Genomic DNA, 22,945 nt, shown 5'->3' on the forward strand with positions numbered 1-22,945 from the left:
GACCAAAGGTAATTGGACAATTATATCAAAAGCTATTTAATGGGCTGCATGGGCTATTCCCTCGTTAATCCATCAAGAATTAAGAAGGTAAAAGGTCTGGAGTTGATTCCAGGTGTGGCATTTGCATTTGGAAGCTATTGCTGTGAACCCACAACATGAGGTCAAAGGAGCTCCCAATGCAAGTGAAACAGACCATCGTTAGGCTGAAAAAAAAGACGAAATCCATCAGAGAGAGAGCACAAATGTTAGGAGTGGCCAAATCAAAAGTTTGGTACATTGTTGAAAAAAAAGAGCGTACTGTGATCGCGCGAACTCCAAAAGACCTGGATGTCCACGGAAGACAACAGTGGTGAATGATCACAGAATCCTTTCCATGGTGAAGAAAACCCCCTTCACAATATCTACCCAAGTGAAGAACACTCTCCTGGAAGTAGGTGCATCAGTATCTAAGTCTAGTAAACCTACAAAGAACCTCAAAACAGGGTAAAACAAAAAAAAGGGGAATACCCAATATGACTCAGAAGCAACCTACAAAGCGAAAAAGCGCAAGGGACATAGTGTCCCAATATAATATGAGAATAACTACCATGGATAGTAAAAAATATACATCTTTATTATTAAATAGCAGTTCATGGTATAACAATAATACATACAACAAGAATACTAGATCATATGGAGAAATAGCAGTCAGGTACAGATGACAACATACCATAAGGGAAAACAGGAAACAACCAAACTCAAAACACGTCCCAATACTAACATGCCATGCACACAAATATAATATAAATGCCAATAGGATATAAAAGGTGTATATATATTAGGCTACATCTGTGACAGGAATGCTGCCCAATGCAAAATTATGCATAACAAAATGCTCGCTATGAAAGAGCAGAGCATATGCAGACCAATTTACAGATATACGCCAAAGCAGATAAATATGAGAGCAGATATACCCGTGGACATGATGGAAGCACGGGACGTGGAGAGATGGCACAGAGACGCCTCGACACGCGTTTCGCCTGCGACCGGCTTCGTCAGGAGGCTCTCATATTTATCTGCTTTGGCGTATATCTGTAAATTGGTCTGCATATGCCCTGCTCTTTCATAGCGGGCATTTTGTTATGCATAATTTTGCATTGGGCAGCATTCCTGTCACAGATGTAGCCTAATATATATACACCTTTTATATCCTATTGGCATTTATATTATATTTGTGTGCATGGCATGTTAGTATTGGGACGTGTTTTGAGTTTGGTTGTTTCCTGTTTTCCCTTATGGTATGTTGTCATCTGTACCTGACTGCTATTTCTCCATATGATCTAGTATTCTTGTTGTATGTATTATTGTTATACCATGAACTGCTATTTAATAATAAAGATGTATATTTTTTACTATCCATGGTAGTTATTCTCATATTATATTGGGACGCTATGTGCCTTGCGCTTTTGCGCTTTGTAGGTTGCTTCAGTATCTAAGTCTACCATAAAGAGAAGACTTCATAAGAGCAAATACAGAGGGTTCACCACAAAGTGCAAACCATTAACTGGTTCCCGATCGCTGGCTGTGTTTTTACGGCCAGCGGTCAGGGACGGGTCCTTAAAACCCAAGCCATAGACTTTTTACGGCTCGGGTTTTAACTTGCTGCCCGCGCGATCGGGCAGCTGAATGTCGGGTCTCCGGCTGCCAGTGACTGCCGGGGACCCTGAGGAGAGGATAGAAGCAGCTTTCGCTGCTTCTGTCTTCTCTGATGATTTGTACACAGCGCTGAATGCGCGCTGTGTACAGGAATAGAGACAGCAGCAGCGGCGCTGTCTCTATTCCTCCCGGTGATCATGTGACTGGCCACATGATCGCCGGGTGCCGTTAGTGGCAGACTGCTGCTGGGTCTTACTAGACCCACCACAGCCCTATTAGTGACAATCGTCACTATGAGAGGGCCGATTTCCAGCTCCAGTTACAGTGGAAAAACATGGTGTAAAAGAAAGAAAAAATATATATAAAGTTCCCCAAAGGTCTTTTTTGACCTTTGGGGGACAGACCATAGTAATAAAAAAATAGTAAAGTGCAAAAAAAATTTAAATAATAAATACACATAAAATACCCACCCCAAAAAAAAATGTCCGTCTCCCCCCCCGCCAATCATTGTTGTAACGCTAGCCCGGACCCAATTACCCTAATATAGACATGTAATATAGTAAACTTTATGGTAGACAATGACGATCACAAATAAAAGGTCTATTTTAGGGTAAAACTATGTTACCAAAAAAATAGCTGAAACGTAAAAAAGCTTATTTTTTTACTATTATTTTCAAACTTTAGGAATAAAAATTCTAAAATAGCAAAAAAGGTGTGTATAAAAACGATAAAAAAATGAAACCTGCATTGTCTACGGAAAAAACTTCGCAAAAATCACGTAGTTAGCCCGACAAATAAAAAAGTTATAGCCATTTAACTAACACGTGCTAAAAATGGCTAAACGGTGTCTGGTCCTGAAGGCGCAAAATAGCCCGGTCCTGAACTGGTTAATCAGCCTCAAAAATAGAAAGGTCAGATTAGACTTTGCCAAACAACATGTAAAGAAGCCGCCCAGTTCTGGAACAGCATGAAACTAAGATCGACCTCTACCAGAATGATGGGAGGAAGAAAGTATGGAGGCGGCTTGGAACGGCTCATGATCCAAAGCACACCACATCCTCTGTAAAACATGGTGGAGACAGTGTGATGGCATGGTGGAGGCAGTGTGATGGCATGGTGGAGGCAGTGTGATGGCATGGTGGAGGCAGTGTGATGGCATGGGCATGCATGGCTGCCAAAGACACTGGGTCACTAGTGTTTATTGATGATGTGACTGAAGACAGAAGCAGCCGGATGAATTCTGAAGTGTTCAGGGATCTACTTTCTGCTCAGATTCAACCAAATGCAGCAAGGTTGATTGGACGTCGCTTCACAGGACAGATGGACAATGACTCAAAACACACTGCGAAAGCAACCCAGGAGTTTATAAGGCAAAGAAGTGGAATATTCTGCAATGGCCAAGTCAATCACCAGATCTCAACCCGATCGAGCTGCATTTCACTTGCTTAAGACAAAGACCCACAAACAAGTAACAACTGAAAACACTGCAGTAAAGGCCGGACAAAGCAGCACAAAGGAGGAAACCCAGCGTTTGGTGAAGTCCATGGGTTCCAGACTTCAGGCAGTCATTGCCTGCAAAGGATTCTCAATAAAGTATTAAAAAAAAAAACATTTTATTTCTGGTAATGTTCATTTGTCCAATTACTTTTGAGCCCCTGAAATGAGGCGGCTGTGTAGAAAAATGGTGCCAATTCCTAAACGTTTCACAGGATATTTATGTTCAACGCCTTGAATTAAACCGAAAGTCTACACTTCAATTGTATCTCAGTTGTTTCATTTCAAATCCAATGTGGTGGCATGCAGATCGCAAATCATGACGACTGTCCAAATATATCTGGACCTAACTGTAGGTCTTCCAACTGGCAGCCCAACAAATGGAAACAGTCCTCATGAACTGGCAAAATCCGGAACACCGACTCGATGTCAGATTTTGCCATGTGGGCCACACGCCTGGAACGGCAAACTAAATCTACCACCCGATCGAACGAAACATGCGAAACTGCTGAAATTTCCTTGCTAATACCGTCGTTAACTGAGCGACCTTTAGGGTATGAAAGGTGATGGATCAAACAAAATTTACCGACTTCTTTTTTAGGAACTACACCGAGCGGCGAAGATTAGGTAAAGGTAAAATTGAGAAGGGGCCTGCCATGCACCCCAAACTCACTTCTTTCATAACTTTTTCTTTTATAAACAGACGGAAATTCACTGGCGGATTTTAAATTACGTGAAAAGGTTGGCATAGGGCTATAAACGAAGGGTATGAAAAAACCGAACATAAAACCAGTTCTAAGTAGGGCGGCTTCCCCCATCTTGGGGTATTGATCTAGCCAAAGCTACATCGAGCGGACGTGTACCGGGGTCCTCGACTCTACTAACGTTCGGTGTTTGAGCAGGCGGGGGAACGCGGCATCGCCCAGCAGCATCGCCGCCCCCGCAGTTGGAGCAGTCATGCTTGAATTTGCAAGATCCATAGAACTTGCAATGCCCATTTATTAAAGAGCCAGCAAGATCCAGACTGGCGCAGCGCGGGGCCAACAACCATGGGAGAGGAACCGTTAAAGGACTCGGAGTAGGGGGCAGCAGGCTGAAAGGGACGCTGCGACATCATAAGTCGCAACCAAACGTCAGTACCCTTAGTATCCCAACCTATCTCAGGACGTTGTAACAGTCTCCTCCTAAACTCCTCATCATAACGCCACCACTCTGCGCCCCATGCATCTTATAAGCGGTGAAAATCGTGTCTAGGTACACAAATAGCTGAAACGATTTATCTGGGAACCTCTGCGAAACCACACACGCTAATACCGCAAATGCCTGTAACCAATTATTAAAAACTACGCTCCTTATCGATGGTCACTGAATCCACTGATAAATATCGACATATTTATTTTTGCATATCGTCAGACAAATGAGCGCCGAGAGGTGCTATTCCACAAAAATAAGTATCCCTAAAAGCACGCAGCACAGGAGTAGATGTAGAGGTGGAAACCTCAACCAGATACTTCGCCGCTAAGGGCGCAGCTACTCACTCGACCTGCCTGTTAACAAAGATTTCAAAACACACAATAAATCAGATTAATTATAGTACGCCATGCCCGAAGCTAGTCATACTCACCGGGACCAGAAGTAGAGGCGATATTTGACGTCAGCAGTGGATTTACAGGTGTCTCAGGTAACAGTGTCGGTGCAGCGGAGACAGTTGGAACCACTGAGCGAGACGACCTACTGGGTCTGCGAGCATTGCTCGACTATGCTTGGCCTCGTTCAGAAGTACCACGGGTAGAAGAATGACCACGGGAACGTCTAGCAGAAGCCTCTGAGGAACTACTAGAAGACTAAGTCGTCCTACGCCTGCAGTAGCGGTGACTAGAGTGACGTGACTCGCGGCGCCGCGATGAGCGCTTGCGCTGTGACCTGGACCTGTAATTAGCTGACCCCTTTCGTGAGCAGGATGACCGAGATTCCGAGCAATCAGTGGGAATAATATACGCTGGGCCCAAATCCTTGTGAACCAACACTGGCGCATTAATGTTGGTTGAAGCCACAGCAGTAATAACAGGCTGGACCTGTTCGGCAGGGAATAAGTCCTCACCACTATCGCACAGGGAGAATAGAGGCTTATCCTCAAGGGGGGATAACTCGTGCCATGTGCCACTCACCTCATCCTGAGGAGCGGTCTCCCTGCGGCCTGCAGCTGTGGATGTAGCGAACGGTGCAGGCCTGAAGGCAGGGGGAAGGAGGGCACCCCTGGGCAATTCAGTGAGGCCTGCTCTGTTGGAAGCCAGGCTCGTGGTGACACAAATGGCCTGTGCCACCGCAACTTTATCAACTACGGAGGGGAAGGAGGGGTATGTAGAACTGACCCCTCCCCTAGGGGGATGAATCTGGCCAATGTCCTAGGGCTATTATTATCCAATGACACACTGTGACTCCTACTAAATTATATCCCTAGCTAATAACCAGCTATATTAATCCCTTTACGCCCTACAGTCCAAGACCCGGCGACTATATTCCTGTGGGTCTACTATTCTACCTGTAAAAATAAAAAAATAAAAAAATGTATTTGTGTTTTCATGAGTAATATATACCCCCCCCCCCCAAAGTATAGCAGTGATGATACTGAACTCAATACTAGCTCTATAAATCTGTGAGCTCCCCCTAGTGTTGGATTCAGGTACAATGATCTCCATCATTCAATCATCTAGCATAGTCTGTTCAGCCACACAGGGGTCCATAGAAGGGAGGAGCCCACTCAGGTCATAGGGGAGTTTAATAAAAATCCTGCTTCTCGTCCCCACCCCGTGCTCACACATTTTCTATTGGTTTCTCACAGATTACACAGACACTGTATCATCCCAGTCACCAATCACAGAGCCTCTGTGATTGTCTGAGCCGCTCTGTGATTGGCTGATATCTGATGATGAAGTGTCTGTTTATCTAAGCAGTCTAGAGCCAAAGATAGAGTGGAAGGAACCCTGCAGTCTCCAGTACCAGAAGTTAACCTCTTCACTGCCCTGGACCACCAGGGATGTTATCATTAACCTCATAACTGGTTTAGACCACTAGGGATGTTATTATTAACCTCTTCACTGCTCTCGGCCACCAGGGATGTTAATATTAACCGTTGCACTAACCTAGACTGCCAGGGATGTTATCATTAACCTCATAACTGCTCTAGACCACCAGGGATGTTGTTATTATTAACCTCTTCACTACCCTAGACCCCCAGGTTTGTTATTACTAACCCCTTCACTGCCCTAGACCATCAGGGATGCTATTATTAACCTCTTCACTGCCCTAGACCACCAGGGATGCTATTATTAGTCATTGCACTACCCTAGAACACCAGGTATGTTATTATTAACCTATTCATTGCCCTAGACCACCAGGGATGCTATCATTAACCTCTTCACTGTGCTAGACCACCATGGATGTTATCATTAACCTCATAACTGCTCTAGACCACCAGGGATGTTATTATTATTAACCTCTTCACTGCTCTAGAACACCAGGGATGTTATGATTAACCTCCTCACTGCTCTAGATCATCAGGGATGTTATTATCAGCCTCTTCCCTGCCCTGGACCACCAGGGATGTTATCATTAACTTTTTCACTGCTTTAGACTACCAGGGATTTTATCATTAACTTCTTCACTATTCTTGACCACCAGGGATGTTATCATTTACTCAATGACGCCATTAGTGTCCTGGACCACCATAGATGTTATTATTAACCACTTTACAGCCTTTACAGCCAGTGATGTTATTTTTGACTTTTGTACTGCCCTAGACCACCAGGGATGTAATCATTAACTCCTTGATGCCCATCGTCCACCAGGGATGTTATTATTTACCCTTTCACTGCCCTATTATTCTGTCATTTTTAAACAGAGAAGATGTCGAAATGTGTCCTATTTTTGCACAGGGGCCCTCAGTTGTCTGTGTACTTCTCTGCATTCAATGCTATCACTGTGTGAATTTTTCTCCCGAGCATTGCCGTTTGTGCCCCCCCCCCCCCCAGACTCAGGGCCCCATAGCATCTTCTACACCTGTGGTTACACTCATGACAGTGTAGAAATAATATCAGTTTGAACACATTCCCATGACATTTGTGATTCATTTCAGTGCCTACAGGAGCTCTGGATGTTTGGAGAGATATTGAAGATGATGATGATGATGATCGAATTGTCACCCTCTACTGCAGAGTAAGTGTCTTGTAAGAATAATGTCTGCTGGAAAGTAAAAATTAATACTATTTCCTATTCAAAACTAATAAGATGCTTGTTTGTAATATTAAACAGACTATACAATGTGATAGCTATAGATTAATTGGGGTGGATGCCGGTTATATAGGCGGGATCATGCTGTGAGAGGACCTACCCATGTTGGATAAGCTTATACTGTCCTACCGTTATGAAATTGCAAAAGGGTCTGCCTTTTTCTAGAAACAGCGCCACTCATGCCAACAGGTTGCTTCTGGTATTTCAAGCTCAGTTTTATTTTCATGGACAGAGACGGCGCTTTTTACAGAATATAAAGCAACCCTTTTAATACCCCCTCTCAGGTACTGCAGAACCTCTTTGAGAAGAGATAAATGTACTTCACTGCAATAAATCAGTAAATTGTCATGAATTTCCCTCTTCTTTTTCAAAAGATGTTCTACAGCAGCTGAGGTGTGTGTATAATAGAGTATATCGGCCCATCTAAGGCAAACCATTTGATATTCATTGATATGCAGTTCCAAATGAATGTGAAGTAGACTGAGCTAGAAGGAAGATGAAAGCACCAACACAGTGAAGGAGGCGAGACACAGAGGCTATGAGCATGGGGGGCACTAACTTTTCTGCTGGTTATCTATAATTGGCACATTCTGACATCCAAAGAACTACATATAAGTCAATGAAAATTCTACACAGATGTACAGGGTGGGCCATTTATATGGATACACCTAAATAAAATGGGAATGGTTGGTGATATTAACTTCCTGTTTGTGGCACATTAGTATATGGGAGGGGGGAAACTTTTCAAGCTGGGTGTTGACCATGGCGGCCATTTTGAAGTCGGCCATTTTGTATCCAACTTTTGTTTTTTCAATGGGAAGAGGGTCATGTGACACAAACTTATCGAGAATTTCACAAGAAAAACAATGGTGTGCTTGGTTTTAACGTTACTTTATTCTTTCATGAGTTATTTACAAGTTTCTGACCACTTATAAAATGTGTTCAAAGTGCTGCCCATTGTGTTGGATTGTCAATGCAACCCTCTTCTCCCACTCTTCACACACTGATAGCAACACCGCAGAAGAAATGCCTCCCGATCTGACCCCCTTAGACTTTTATCTTTGGGGTCATCTGAAGGCAATTGTTTATGCTGTGAAGATACGAGATGTGCAGCAACTGAAACTACGGATACTGGAAGCCTGTGCTAGCATTTCTTCTGCGGTGTTGCTATCAGTGTGTGAAGAGTGGGAGAAGAGGGTTGCATTGACAATCCAACACAATGGGCAGCACTTTGAACACATTTTATAAGTGGTCAGAAACTTGTAAATAACTCATGAAAGAATAACGTAACGTTAAAACCAAGCACACCATTGTTTTTCTTGTGAAATTCTCAATAAGTTTGATGTGTCACATGACCCTCTTCCCATTGAAAAACTAAAGTTGGATACAAAATAGCCGACTTCAAAATGGCCGCCATGGTCAACACCCAACTTGAAAAGTTTCCCCCCTCCCATATACTAATGTGCCACAAACAGGAAGTTAATATCACCAACCATTCCCATTTTATTTAGGTGTATCCATATAAATGGCCCACCCTGTATATTATATTCCTTTAATGTTTAAAATGTTGTGCACCCTCCTTTGACCAATCATAAGATGTAATTGGTATATATTGTGACAACTTGGGGCAAGTTATCTCACAGGATCGCCATCTCCAGGGTAAGACGGTTGGCACACTTAAGAATTTTCACTCCAACACAGGGGATTCGGTCTGAAACTGGCCGCAACCAGCTTTATTGTCTTCATACAGGAAAAGCGGTTTTACAAAACAGTTAAAAAATAAACCCTAGGCCGTCCAGCCTCTAACTAAACATACGGCTTCCCGAGATATCAGGGTGAAAGGCCTTCTGCCCAGCACCTCACAACAAACATATGTTCTTACCAGAACCTCCGACCCCCACAGGCTGGCAATACCGGTCTACCTCAGACTGGGAGAATTGTGTGAATAGATCAGTTCACAATTTTAACATTATTAATTCACAATGATTTTTCAGCCTTCACCACTTTTTCGGGCCAATGGAGAGATCTCTCACTATAATATAAAATACTGGCCACTAGAGGGAGCGCCTGCAGAAAGAGAGATCAGCGTCTTTGATGTGAACAACGCCAGTATATCTATAGGAAGACGAGCGTATTCTGTCAGCATCACCGCCCACAACAACGCTGGAGGATCGCCACCCGCTGAAATAAGGATCCCTGCAAACGCTGCAAATGGTTTGTTCTTATTGTTTCTGCCTATATATCTGTATACAGCGTCATTTGCAAGAAAGGGGTGTTATTCTATATGTGCATACACTACAATATATATGAACTGTATGTATACATATGTATGCCATGTTTACCTACTTTGAAGAATGGGTTCCAAAGAGAACTGAATACTTTTTTTTTCCACGTAAACCCGGACAACACGTATAGGCAATGCTCCTAGAACGACAGAAATAGTGACTCCATGTGTATATATTGTGTATGCATGTGTATTGGGTATATATGTGTAATGTATATGTACAGTACGTACGTACGTACGTACGTACGTACAGTATGTCGTGTATGTATACTGTATTATGTGTATTGGGTATGTATATGTATTGTTTATTATTGTGTATGCATGTGTATTATGTATGTATGTACAGTATGTGTGTTGTATATGTATGTGTATTGGGTATATGTGTATTGTATATGTATATATATATGCATGTATGTAAGTGTGTTGTGTATGTATGTGTGTATGTATCGGGTATCTACATATGTATGTATGTAAGTGTGTTGTGTATGTATGTGTGTATGTATCTGGTATGTATGTATGTATGTATGTATGTATGTATCCGTATGTATCTCTGTATGTATGTATCTATCAAAATAAACAAAAAGATGTTGCAGCACCCCATTGAAAATCCAGTTAAAAACAGGTGAAGGTTTATTCATACCTCCCAACCGTCCTGGATTCAGCGGGATAGTCCCTGATTCCGGCCAGTGTCCCGTTTTCCCGGGCGGCCGGTGGAATGTCCCCATTTCAACTCTATCTGTATCCTCAGGATGCAGATACAGGTGAATCTAATGCTGCAGCAAAGAACTGCCAGCAGTATGGGAGCATTATACTGTGTGGGGGGCACTATGGGGTATTATACTGTATGGGGCAGCTATGGGGGTATGATACTGTGTAAGGGCAGCTATGGGAGTATAATAAACCTTAACTTGTTTTTCACTGGATTTTCACTGGAGTGCTGCAACTTCTTTTAATTTTTTTGAAATATTTACAACCTTGGATCAGGTTGCAGTTGCTGGCCACCCACCACACAAGACTCATATAATGCTGTTAGCGACTTTTTTTTTTTGTATTATGTGTATATGTCAGGTATGTATGTATTTATGTAAGTACGTGTATGTTTCTATGTATGTATGTATGTATGTATGTATGTATGTATATATATATATATATATATATATATATATATACACACACGTTTTGTATGTATGTATGTGTGTATTTATTTTGTGTTTTAATTGTGTATGCAGTGTGTGTGTGTGTGTGTGTGTGTGTGTGTGTGTGTAAGTATCGGGTATGTATGTTTAGGAATCTATGTATGTATGTGTGTTGTGTATGTACTGTATGTATGTTATTTCAAGTCCAGAGTCAGCGCAGCGTCTACCAGAAAATTTTCGAGCACTTCATGCTTCCCTCTGCTGACAAGCTTCATGGAGATGCTGATTTCATTTTCCAGCAGGACTTGGCACCTGCCCACACTGCCAAAAGTACCAATACCTGGTGTAATAATCACAGTATCACTGCACTTCATTGGCCAGCAAACTCGTCTGACCTAAACCCCATAGAGAATCTATAGGGTATTGTCAAGAGGAAGATGAGACACCAGATCCAACAATGCAGACGAGCTGAAGGCCGATATCATACAACCTGGGCTTCCATAACACCTCAGCAGTACCACCGGCTGATCGCCTCCATGCCACGCCGCATTGATAAGACCTCAGCAGTGCCACAGGCTGATCGCCTCCATGCCACTCCGCATTGATAACACCTCAGCAGTGCCACAGGCTGATCACCTCCATGCCACGCCGCATTGATAACACCTCAGCAGTTCCCCAGGCTGATCGCCTCCATGCCACGCCGCATTGATAACACCTCAGCAGTGCCACAGGCTGATCGCCTCCATGCCACGCCGCATTGATAACACCTCAGCAGTGCCACAGGCTGATCACCTCCATGCCACTCCGCATTGATAACACCTCAGCAGTTCCCCAGGCTGATCGCCTCCATGCCACGCCGCATTGATAACACCTCAGCAGTGCCACAGGCTGATCGCCTCCATGCCACGCCGCATTGATAACACCTCAGCAGTGCCACAGGCTGATCACCTCCATGCCACTCCGCATTGATAACACCTCAGCAGTTCCCCAGGCTGATCGCCTCCATGCCACGCCGCATTGATAACACCTCAGCAGTGCCACAGGCAGATCGCCTCCATGCCACGCCGCATTGATAACACCTCAGCAGTGCCAAAGGCTGATCGCCTCCATGCCACTCCGCATTGATAACACCTCAGCAGTGCCGCAGGCTGATCGCCTCCATGCCACGCCGCATTGATAACACCTCAGCAGTGCCACAGGCTGATCGCCTCCATGCCACGCCACATTGATGCAGTAATTTATGCACAATTTTTGAAATTGGGCTTATATAATATTCTTATTTTTCTGAAATACTAAATTTTGGGTTTTCATTAACTGTTACCATAATCTTCAACATTAAAAGTAAAACATGCTGGGAATAGATCACTCTGTGTGTAATGAATCTATAGAATATGTGATTCACTTTTTGAATTGAATTACTGAAATAAATTAACTTTTTGATGGTATTCTAATTCATTGAGGAGGACTAGTATATATATTATGTACGTACGTATTTATATGTGTGTATTGTTTATGTATGTGTATTTTTCGTACAGTACAATTTGGATAATCTGTTCCTTCTGTTCTTCTGTAACTACTACATGTGATTATTTCTTAAAGAATGAAAGTTAAATGTTTCATGTATTTGCCTACTTTAGACAAAGAGCAAGTGACTACTGAAAGGACATACAGCAAAGATGGAGGAATTTACATAACATGGCGGCAGAACCACAACGCTCACGGATATGTTGTGGAATGGTGCGGTTCACCAAGATCTCTCCATTGCGATCTTCAATGGAAAAAGTACAACTCCACAGTCCAGAGCGATATCATCAAATCACGTAAGATCATGACATTTATGTCAAATTGATCGTCAACTATATAATAAAACTGTATTTAAGAAATAAAAAGAAACTGAAGTGAAAAATATTGAATAAAAATATGTAAATATATATATATATATATATATATATATATATATATATATATATATATATTGCTTTAGTCCATCTAAAGTGAGAAATAAAGCAAATTTGTAAATACTCCTGTTTAATAATCTCCTACAGTTTTGTGTCTACAGCTCCTTTGCAGGCCTATGTGTCTCCATGGTTACAGACTACAAGCAATCTGTGTAGTCTGGTCCTGCATGTAGGATGTTATTAATCATTAATTCATTTTAGATACATTGGTGCTATAAACAAAAATTTGTTGCAAAACTATTCACACCCTCTAACCACTTTCTGACATTTGTATGTCATAGTCGGGAGGTGGGAAGTGTGGAGTGATCGAAGGAACTGAACCAGCTCAATACAGAGCAGGTGTTATCTATATGTTATAGATGACACTTGCTCTAATGGCGAGGATCGGATAAGGCAGGACATAATATGTGAATGCACAAAGCACAATACACTGCAATAAAGATAAAGTTTTTAAGAATATAAAAAAATATTATCATTTAAAATATTTAAAAAACCTTTTCCCCATTTCCAGTAATCTTGTGTCCATAACAATCCGAGCTATTAATATTACAACTTGTAACTTTTTGGTTACTTCGCCCAAAAAAAGTCATAAAAGTGATCAAAAAATTGAATGTACCCCAAAATGGCGTCAAACAAAAATGACTTCACTCCCCACAAAAAACAAGTCCTCACGCAGCTCCATTAACAGAAAAAAAAAAGTTATGGGTCTAAGAATTCATAATATTTTTTTTTAACAAATTGTTTTGATTTTGTAAGAGTAGTAAAAAAATAAAAGAAACCTATATAAATTAGCTGTCATTTTTATGACATGGTGAACGACAAAGACTAAACCCACAAAATATTTTTAAAAAGTTTCTCAGTACATTATATGGTAGATTAAATTGTGGCCCTAAAAACTACAACTCGTCCTGCAAAGAAAAAAAATCCCTCTTAGGGGGGATTCACACGAGCGTGTATTCGGTCCGTGCGGGCTGCGTGGTTTTCACGCGGCACGCATGGACCAATACAAGTCTATGGGGCAGTACAGACAGTCCGTGCTTTTTGCGCAGCGTTTGTCTGCTGCGCAAAAAGCGCGACAGGTTCAATAACTCTGCGTATTTCGCGCATCACGCACCCATTGAAGTCAATGGGTGCGTGAAAATCACGCGCACCACACGGAAGCACTTCCGTGGGACGAGCGTGATTCGCGCAACAGCAGTGAAAAGGATGAATGAAAACAGAAAAGCACCACGTGCTTTTCTGTTTCCAAGCATCCAAACGGAGTGTCTTTGCGAGGAGCGAACCCCGACAACCGAGGCAAACTTCACCGGGTTCGGCCAAACTCGTTTTGGCCGAACCCGGCAAAAAAATTTCCGGTCCGCGACGTCGGGAGAGATTCACTGTGCATGGTGCTGAAAGAGTTAAACTGTTTCAGCACCATGGACAGTGACTTGCGATCCCAAAATACATGAACCTGTAAAAAAACGAAGTTCTAACTTACCGATTACTCCTGTCTCCTTCCTGCAGTCCGACCTCCCGGGATGACACTTCAGTTCAAGTGACCGCTCCAGCCAATCACAGGCCAAGCACAGGCTGCAGCCAATCACAGGCTGCAGCGGTCACTTGGACTGCCGCGTCATCCAGGGAGGTGGGGCCCGATGTCAAGAGAGGCGCGTCACCAAGGACGCGTCACCAAGGACGCGTCACCAAGGCAACGGCCGGGAAGTTCTCGGTAAGTAGGAACTTTATCTTTTTTTTTTACAGGTTTTTCGCTGTTGTGTTCGGCATTCACTGTCGAGGGTGCTGAAAGATTTAGCTCTTTCAGCACCTTGGACAGTGACGGGCGTTGACAAGCCTCATCTCTATGATGCCGGCTGCGCGAAAATCACGCAGCCGCGCATCAGACACGCATGACACACGCAGCTGTCAAATGGTTTTTGCGCTCGCAAAACGCCGCGTTGTTTGCGCGCGCAAAAACGCAACGCTCGTGTGAATCTCCCCTTACGGTCATGTTGACGGAAAATAAAAACATTATGGCTCTTGAAAGGCGGGGAGGAAATAAGTTAAAGGATCTTTCTCTGTAAAAAAAAAAATGTAAACAATCACCTGTTAATATTAGTTGTCTTCTTCTGTCAAGTTGTCAGAAATTCCATTCAGTTTGTCACAGGGCCCGTGGATAATGAGACTGTCATAGGGCCTGCAGAGGATGGTATGGACCCACTAAGTTATCAAGGGATATGACTTGGGGCTAAACCGGGTAACGGAGTCTTTGGCAACTCCAGATGTTTACCCATTAACCGCTATACATGGTTCTGGACTACGCTTCTGGGAATCACCAGGTCTCTACTCCGAGAGTAGTCTCCCTTGGCAGCGCGTGACGTGGACAAGAGAGGTATTGAAACAGCTGACAGTATACGGTTAACAGAGCCAAAGGTTAGGGCAGGCGGAAGAGGATCATCATAGGCAAGAGTTCAGGGTGGGCATCAGAGCCCCATCACGAGCAAAAAGCTAGAGGTCAGGGCAGGTGAAAGAGGGTCGTCATGGGCAACAAGCAAGAGGTATGGGCAGATGGCAAAGAATAGTCATGGAACAGGCAGAGGGGGCAGTAGGAAGTGCCGTGGATACAGGAGGAGAGCAGCGGCGAAGCAGGCCAAGACCAGACTGAAGAGAGGGAAGGACGCAGCATCGGACAGGAGTCAGAGGATGCTGCAAAGAGGTGAGCATACGGCAACAGCGGGTAGCGGCGGCCGTCACATTATGTATCTGTTCACACTAGCGCCCCCATAATAATCATGGTGACCCATAATAGCCACTCTACCCCCGTAATAATTACTGTGACCTCATAATAGCCACTCTGTCCATATAATAATCACTGTGGCCTATAATAGCCACTCTAGTCCATAATAATCAGTATGACCTCATAATGGCCACTCTGCCCCAAAAATAATCACTGTGACCCATAATAGCAACTCTGCCCCATAATAATAATTATGGCCTCATAATAGCGACTCTACCCCATAATTATCATTCTAAATCATAGTAGCCACCCTACCCCATAATCAGTTTGACCTCATAATAGCCACTCTGCCCCATAATATTTACTGTGACCCCATAATATTCACTCTGCCCGCATAATAATCACAATGCCCTTAAAATACCTATGCCCCATAATAATCTCTGTCCACATAATAGTTTCTCTGCCCCCACAATATCCACAGTGACCTCATAATAGCCAATTTGCCTCCATAATAATCGTTGTGACCCATAATAGCCACATTGTTCCCTATGTAAAACACTGTAACCCCATAAAAAAAACCTGTATCCCCATAATAGCCACTGTTACCCCAAAACAGCTACCGCCCCAACATTGAAAAAAGCGCACTCACTCACTCCGATCCCACGTTGTTCTCTTCTCTGCCAGGTAGTGACATGTTAGGGTTATTTACCTGGCAGGAGTGGGTTGTACTCGACATTGTATGATCTGCTGAGAGTCTCATATTCTCGATATTCAGATTCCCTAATAAGGCCGGTGCCAAAAAGGAAGACTGTGCTAAGAAGGAGGGTGCGGGTGGATCATTGGGCAACCTCCAGTTGGCTTGGTGGAGAGGCCCCTAAATAATACTGAGGTGGTACCAGGGCCAGATAAAGGTTGGTGAAAGTTCCTGAGAAAAAAAATGGTGGGGCCCCCTCCTCAGGAGCAGCATTATATAATGCCAGTATAACTTACGCTGGCCATACACAATGCATGATTGTTGGCAGAGCCCACTGATGTCAAAAGGAATTGTCGACAATCTTATTGGAATGAGAGCTGCCCCACTGTCTCCTAATTTTTTCTTTTGAAGGACACAAGGATTGGGCATGTTGACTTTCCATATGCCCGATCCCTTATTTACCCTCTTAAAGTGTTAATCCCATTCCCAGTGTTATTCCCGTCCACGGGATATGCCACAGATGTCTGATAGAAGCGGGTCCCAGCTCTGGAATCGGCACCAATGTCGAGAACAGGGCGGGCTCATCCAGACAAAGAATGAACGGAGAGGTGGCTGTATCCTCCCAATAATGTGTCCCTCTCCGGCACACTCCTCTAGCTGTAGAACTGGATATGATCTCGTAGTGTTGCCAGTTTTCTTTAAAATGGTTGAACCTACCTCCCCCATCCTCCATGACCCATTTAAATTCCTGGAAATCCCTTTTAGACCCTTTGATGGAACTGAAATTGAGAAATAGTCCAAGCAGATTGATGAGCCCCATGTTTCAAATGATTTGAGATCTGATTTGACTTCTCTATTACAGTCTTCAAACCAGGAGTGAGATACGACTTCAGAATTTATGGCTCTATGAAGGATGGGGCACATCTCCTGGGGAAGATGGCGGGTTATTCAGTGGAACTGGGTAAATATAAACACATTTTCGCATGTATAGATTACCTGAGCTCTGACTGTTCTGTCCAGGGCCGGCTTGCTCAGGGTGTTGGCAGGGTCCCAGCTCATGAATCACGTCTCATTATCTGGCAGGCAGATGGAGGAATCTGGGTTTGGTGGATGCCAGTAGAACGCTATCTACTGGAACAGTTTAGGGCTCGGCCCTTTCCTGTTCCAGTGCGATTGTGCCCCAGTGCACACAGCGAACTCCATAAAGACATGGGGTGAGGAGTTTGGCGTGGAGGAACTCGAGTGGTTGCACAGAGCTCTGACCTCAACTCCATCCAACACCTTTGGAATAAATTATGCCGATTATGAGCCAGGCCCTCTCCCCCAACTTCAGTGTCTAACCTCACAAATGCTCTTTTGGCTGAATCGGCAGATATTCACACAGACACGCTCCAAAATTTTGTAGCATTCCTTCCCAAAAAAAAGTGGAAGATGTTATAGCCACAAAAGGGGCCCAATTCCATATTAACCCCAATCATTTTGGAATTGGATGTCCAACAAGCTCATATAGGTGTGATGGTCAAGGGTCCACAAACTTTTGGCCAGAAAGTGTACCGTGAAATTATAGCATCTCTCTTCAGTATTTCTATACTATATTGTACAGTAGGTGTTGATTTTGTATTTTTTTTAAATATTTTTCTCTATTATTTTTAGCTTCTTCTGTGAAGCCAAATGTGAAAATTACTAACATTGAACCCAGGTCAATTTTCTTGGATTGGTCGCCATATCCGACTGACGGGTCTCAGGAAGGATTTGTTACAGGATACAACGTCTATGTGAACGACACAGAGAGAGGCTGCACCCTGGACAAATCTGATGAACATATAAAGCTAGGTACCCAGACAACCTGCTGCTCCTTCCCTTCTGCACTGCTTAATAATAACCATATAGTGCCCACAACATACTGCCATAAAGTGCCCACAACATTCTGCCATAAAGTGCCCAAATAATTGTGCCGCACAGTGCTCGAATAATATCACATATCAGTGGCATTGTTAGACACATGCCCCAGGTGGGAGATGGATGCAGATACATTAGAGGTCATGGCAGAGCTACTGGTTAAGATGGCAAAAAAATGTGAAAATTATCTGTGTCATATCTATCTATCTATTAGGGCCGGTTTTAGCCAAAGTGTGGCCTTGGGCAAAGTTAAAAGTGGGGCCCCAAATGCTGAATTACTGTATCAATAATGCAATTAATTCTCGAAGGCGGTGGGCAGAGAACTGCATTTCTAGCGCGTCCAGCGTTGCGAGCCCCAAAGCATATGTCCCCCCTCTCACACAAAAAAACTATTTATATACCTATACAGTTATTAAATCACACCACTATACCAGATGAAATATTACCTGCATACTGTTACTGAACACAACTAACTTTTATACGACCAATATTACCAATAATAACACAATATAATGTCCAAATAATACCGCCACACCGTAAGCTCATAGTAATTGAATACCACCATACTGTTACTGAATAATACCTCTACACCATAACAATCATAGTGACTGAATAATACCCCATACTGATACTGAATAATGTCTCCACACCATAACCACATAGTGACTGAATAATACCCCCATACTGTTACTGAATAATACCGCCACGCCATAACCACATAGTGAGTGAATAATACCCCCATACGGTTACTGAATAATACCGCCACACCATAACCACATAGTGACTGAATAATACCTCCACAGCATAACCACATAGTGACTGAATAATAACCCCATACTGTTACTGAATAATACCACCACACGATAACCACATAGTGACTGAATAACACCCCCACACTGTTACTGAATAATACCCCCATACTGTTACTGAATAATACTGCCACACCATAAACACAGTGACTGAATAATACCACCATACTGTTACTGAATAATACCCCCACACCATAACCATATAGTGACTGAATAATACCCCCATACTGTTACTGAATAATACCCCCATACTGATACTGAATAACGCAACTTCATAACCACATAGTGACTGAATAATACCCCATACCGATACTGAATAATACCGCCACACCATAACCACATAGTGACTGAATAATACCCCGATACTGTTACTGAATAATACCCCATACTGTTACTGAATAATACCACCACACCATAACCACATAGTGACTGAATAATATCCCCATACTGATGCTGAATAATACCTCCACACCATAACCACATAGTGACTGAATAATATCCCCATACTGATGCTGAATAATACCTCCACACCATAACCACAGTGACTGAATAATATCCCCATACTGATGCTGAATAATACCTCCACACCATAACCACATAGTGACTGAATAATATCCCCATACTGTTACTGAATAATACCTCCATACTGTTACTGAATAATACCTCCACACCATAACCACATAGTGACTGAATAATACCCCCATGCTGTTACTGAATAATACCGCAACACCATAACCACCGTGTCTGAATAATAGCACCATACTGTTACTGAATAATACCTCCATACTGTTACTGAGTAATACCGCCACACCATAACCACATACTGACTAATACCCCCATACTGTTACTGAATAATACCGCCACACCATAAACACATAGTGACTGATTAATACCTCCAAACTGGTACTGAATAATACCGCCTCACCATAACCAGTGACTGATTAATACCCCATACTGTTACTGAATAATACCACCACACCATAACAACATAGTGACTGAATAATACCTCCACACTATAACCACATAGTGACTGAATAATACCCCCATACTGTTACCGATTAATACTGACACACCATAACCACATAGTGACTGAATAATACCCCCATACTGTTACTGAATAATGCCCCCATACGGTTGCTAAATAATACCGCCTAATGTAGCCTGCAGCCTATAGTGTTCAATTGAAACTGCGGCCTGAGGCAGATACAATCGAATGTGGCTGTCTCTAACTCCGCCTCCCCCTGGTGCAAGCGACGCCACCGGGCATTAGGGGGCCCGTGCCGCCCAGCCCATAAATGTTATGTGCCGGGCGGTGCAGGCCTGCTCATGCCTCGGGCCCTATAGCAGCCGCTATGGCTGCTATAGTGGGCACAGGGCCCTAGGAGGATGGTGGCCCTGGGCAATTGCCCAGTTTGCCCCCCCCCCCTAACGTTGGCCCTGCTATCTATCATCTATTTTGTCTATCTATCTATCTATCTATTTATCTGCTTGAGAAACGCCCATGTTGAGGGCTGAAACGTTGGGCTGGGTTCACACAACCTATTTTCAGACGTAAACGAGGCGTATTATGCCTCGTTTTACGTCTGAAAATAGGGCTACAATACGTCGGCAAACATCTGCCCATTCATTTGAATGGGTTTGCCGACGTACTGTGCAGACAACCTATCATTTACGCGTCGTCGTTTGACAGCTGTCAAACGACGACGCTTAAAAATACAGCCTCGTCAAAAGAAGTGCAGGACACTTCTTTCAGACGTAATTTGAGCCGTTCTTCATTGAATTCAATGAAGAGCAGCTCAAAATTTACGGCTGTCAGAGAAGCCTTGCAAAATGCGAGGAGGAGCAATTATGGCTGAAACGAGGCAGCTGTTTTCTCCTGAAAACAGTCTGTCTTTTCAGACGTAAATGCCTGCTATCGTGTGCACATACCTTCACATTCATGTGGAGTGCTGCCTATATATACAAATTCTGGATTGGAGGCTGACGTCTAGAGGCTTGGCACACACCCCAATACTTATTATTTTACTGCTTTTCTCTTTTTTATTATCTATCTATCTAATTAAATCTATCTATGTATCTATCTATCTATCTATCTATCTTATCTATGCAGCAATTTTTTTTTGCAGGTGACCTTCACGTGTGCAGATTTTATATCGGGGATCCAAATAAAATGAAGATCATAATCAAAGGACTACAACCAAATGGAAAATATGTGGTTGCTGTCGTGGCCATCACAGATGGAGGAGAAACCGCTGCAGTATTTATTAAGGCTCATACCCCCTCTGACGGTAAGTGTCATAACATTGTTGTAATACATCCGTTAGTAATTAGAGAACATTGAGTGACTGCAGTTAGACTTAGATCTGATACATTATCTATACTCTAGGCTTCAATCTGGTACTTTATCTATGTTCTAGGCTTCAATCTGGTGCTGTATCTGTGTTCTAGGCTTGGATCTGTTACTGTATCTATGTTCTAGGCTTTAATACTATGTTATAGTCTTGGATCTATAACTGCATCTAGGTTCTAGACTTGGAACAAGTTATTCTAGGGTTGAATCTGATACTGTATCTACTACGTTCTAGGCCTTAATCTGGTACAGTATTTTTGTGCTAGGCTTGGATCTATTACTGTATCTATGTTCTAGGCTTGAATCAGGTACTGTATTTATGTTTTAGGCTTGGATCAGGGACTGCACCTATGCTCTCGGCTTGGGCATGTTACCCTATCTATGCGCTAGACTTGGATAAGGTACTGTATCTATGTTGTAGGCTTAGATAAAGTACTGTATCTATGTCGTAGGATTGGACAGAGTACTGCATCTATATTCTAGCATTGAATCAGGTACTGTATCTATGTTCTAGGCTTGGATCGGGTACTGTATCTATGTTCTAGGTTTGAATCTGTTATGTTATCTATATTCTAGGCTGGAATCTGTTACTGTATGCTTGGATCTATTACTGTATCTATTCTCTAGGAGTAAAAAGAGTACTGTATGTATGGTCTAGGCTTAGATCTAAACTGTATGCTCCAGGCTATTATAAAATACAGTATCTATGTTGTAGGCTTAGGTCTGTTGCTGTATCTATACTTCAGTCTTGACTAGAGTACATTATCTACGTTCTAGGCTTGGATCTATTACTGTAGCTATGTTCTATGTGTCAAGGAATCCCTACTTGAGCAATTCCCCAGAGTACAAGTGTATGGAATTGCTATACAAGAAATTCCCAAAAGGCAGCTGGAGACTGTCTGGATCAAGCGTGCAGGTAAATCAGCTACCTCAAGTCCGTCACCACTCTGGTCAGCAGAGTCTAAGGATACTCTATTGTATTCACCAGAGGTTGGATTTGGCTGCATAGAACCCAGGTTGCTTTTACAGAATGTGGTGTTGGACAGGAGGTGTAATGCAGGCAATAGCAGAACGGATAACCAGACAAACCAGAGGGGTAATCAGCAAGCAGAGTTCACAACCAGGAGATACTAAAAGTCCAAATCACAAAACAGAAGAGTACCAGGACCTTCAGAGATCAAAACCAGCCGAGAGCAGAATGTCCAAATCAGTGAGCAGAGGGAAAATCCAAAGACCAAGCCGAGGTCCAGTTCAAAGAGTCCAAACAGCCAAGGTGATACAGGGTGTAACCAGGAGCTTGATCAGCCACATGCAAACACCAGAAATCACAAGCAACAATGAGAAAAGTGAGCAGATTTAAATATTCCACCCTTGGCCCTGATAGGACGCAGACAGAGAAATGAGATTGGCTCTGCACCAAAAACCAGGGCCAATGTCACGATCTGTGGGTATGTGGACCCACTAGGCCGCACCGCCGTAGCAGGGAGGCAGCTGGTCTAACAACAGAGTACCCAATAATACAAAGTCCAGCACAACGGTACCTGAACTGTCCAGACAGTCGCAGTGGCTAGGCACAGATGGTACTTCAGACGGCAGATGATACAAAGCGTAGCAGATGACACCAGATGTGGTGTAACACAGCAGGCGTGGCCAGAGTCACAACACGACTCCAACTTCTAA

At 43.2% G+C, this 22,945-nt stretch overlaps 1 protein-coding gene across 1 annotated transcript in view; it reads left to right on the plus strand.

Moving 5' to 3' along the window:
• Positions 1 to 22,945, plus strand: part of LOC142663481 (oncostatin-M-specific receptor subunit beta-like) — an 87,498-nt gene that overhangs the window by 47,995 nt on the left and 16,558 nt on the right. The window contains exons 10-15 of the mRNA XM_075842154.1: positions 7,265 to 7,344; positions 9,414 to 9,633; positions 12,477 to 12,659; positions 17,070 to 17,168; positions 17,861 to 18,040; positions 21,042 to 21,203. Of these exons, the coding sequence (XP_075698269.1) occupies positions 7,265 to 7,344; positions 9,414 to 9,633; positions 12,477 to 12,659; positions 17,070 to 17,168; positions 17,861 to 18,040; positions 21,042 to 21,203 (924 nt within the window). The remainder of the gene's footprint in view (positions 1 to 7,264; positions 7,345 to 9,413; positions 9,634 to 12,476; positions 12,660 to 17,069; positions 17,169 to 17,860; positions 18,041 to 21,041; positions 21,204 to 22,945) is intronic.

This window comes from Rhinoderma darwinii, chromosome 1, assembly GCF_050947455.1.
Source record: "Rhinoderma darwinii isolate aRhiDar2 chromosome 1, aRhiDar2.hap1, whole genome shotgun sequence".
Lineage (NCBI taxonomy): Eukaryota > Metazoa > Chordata > Amphibia > Anura > Rhinodermatidae > Rhinoderma > Rhinoderma darwinii.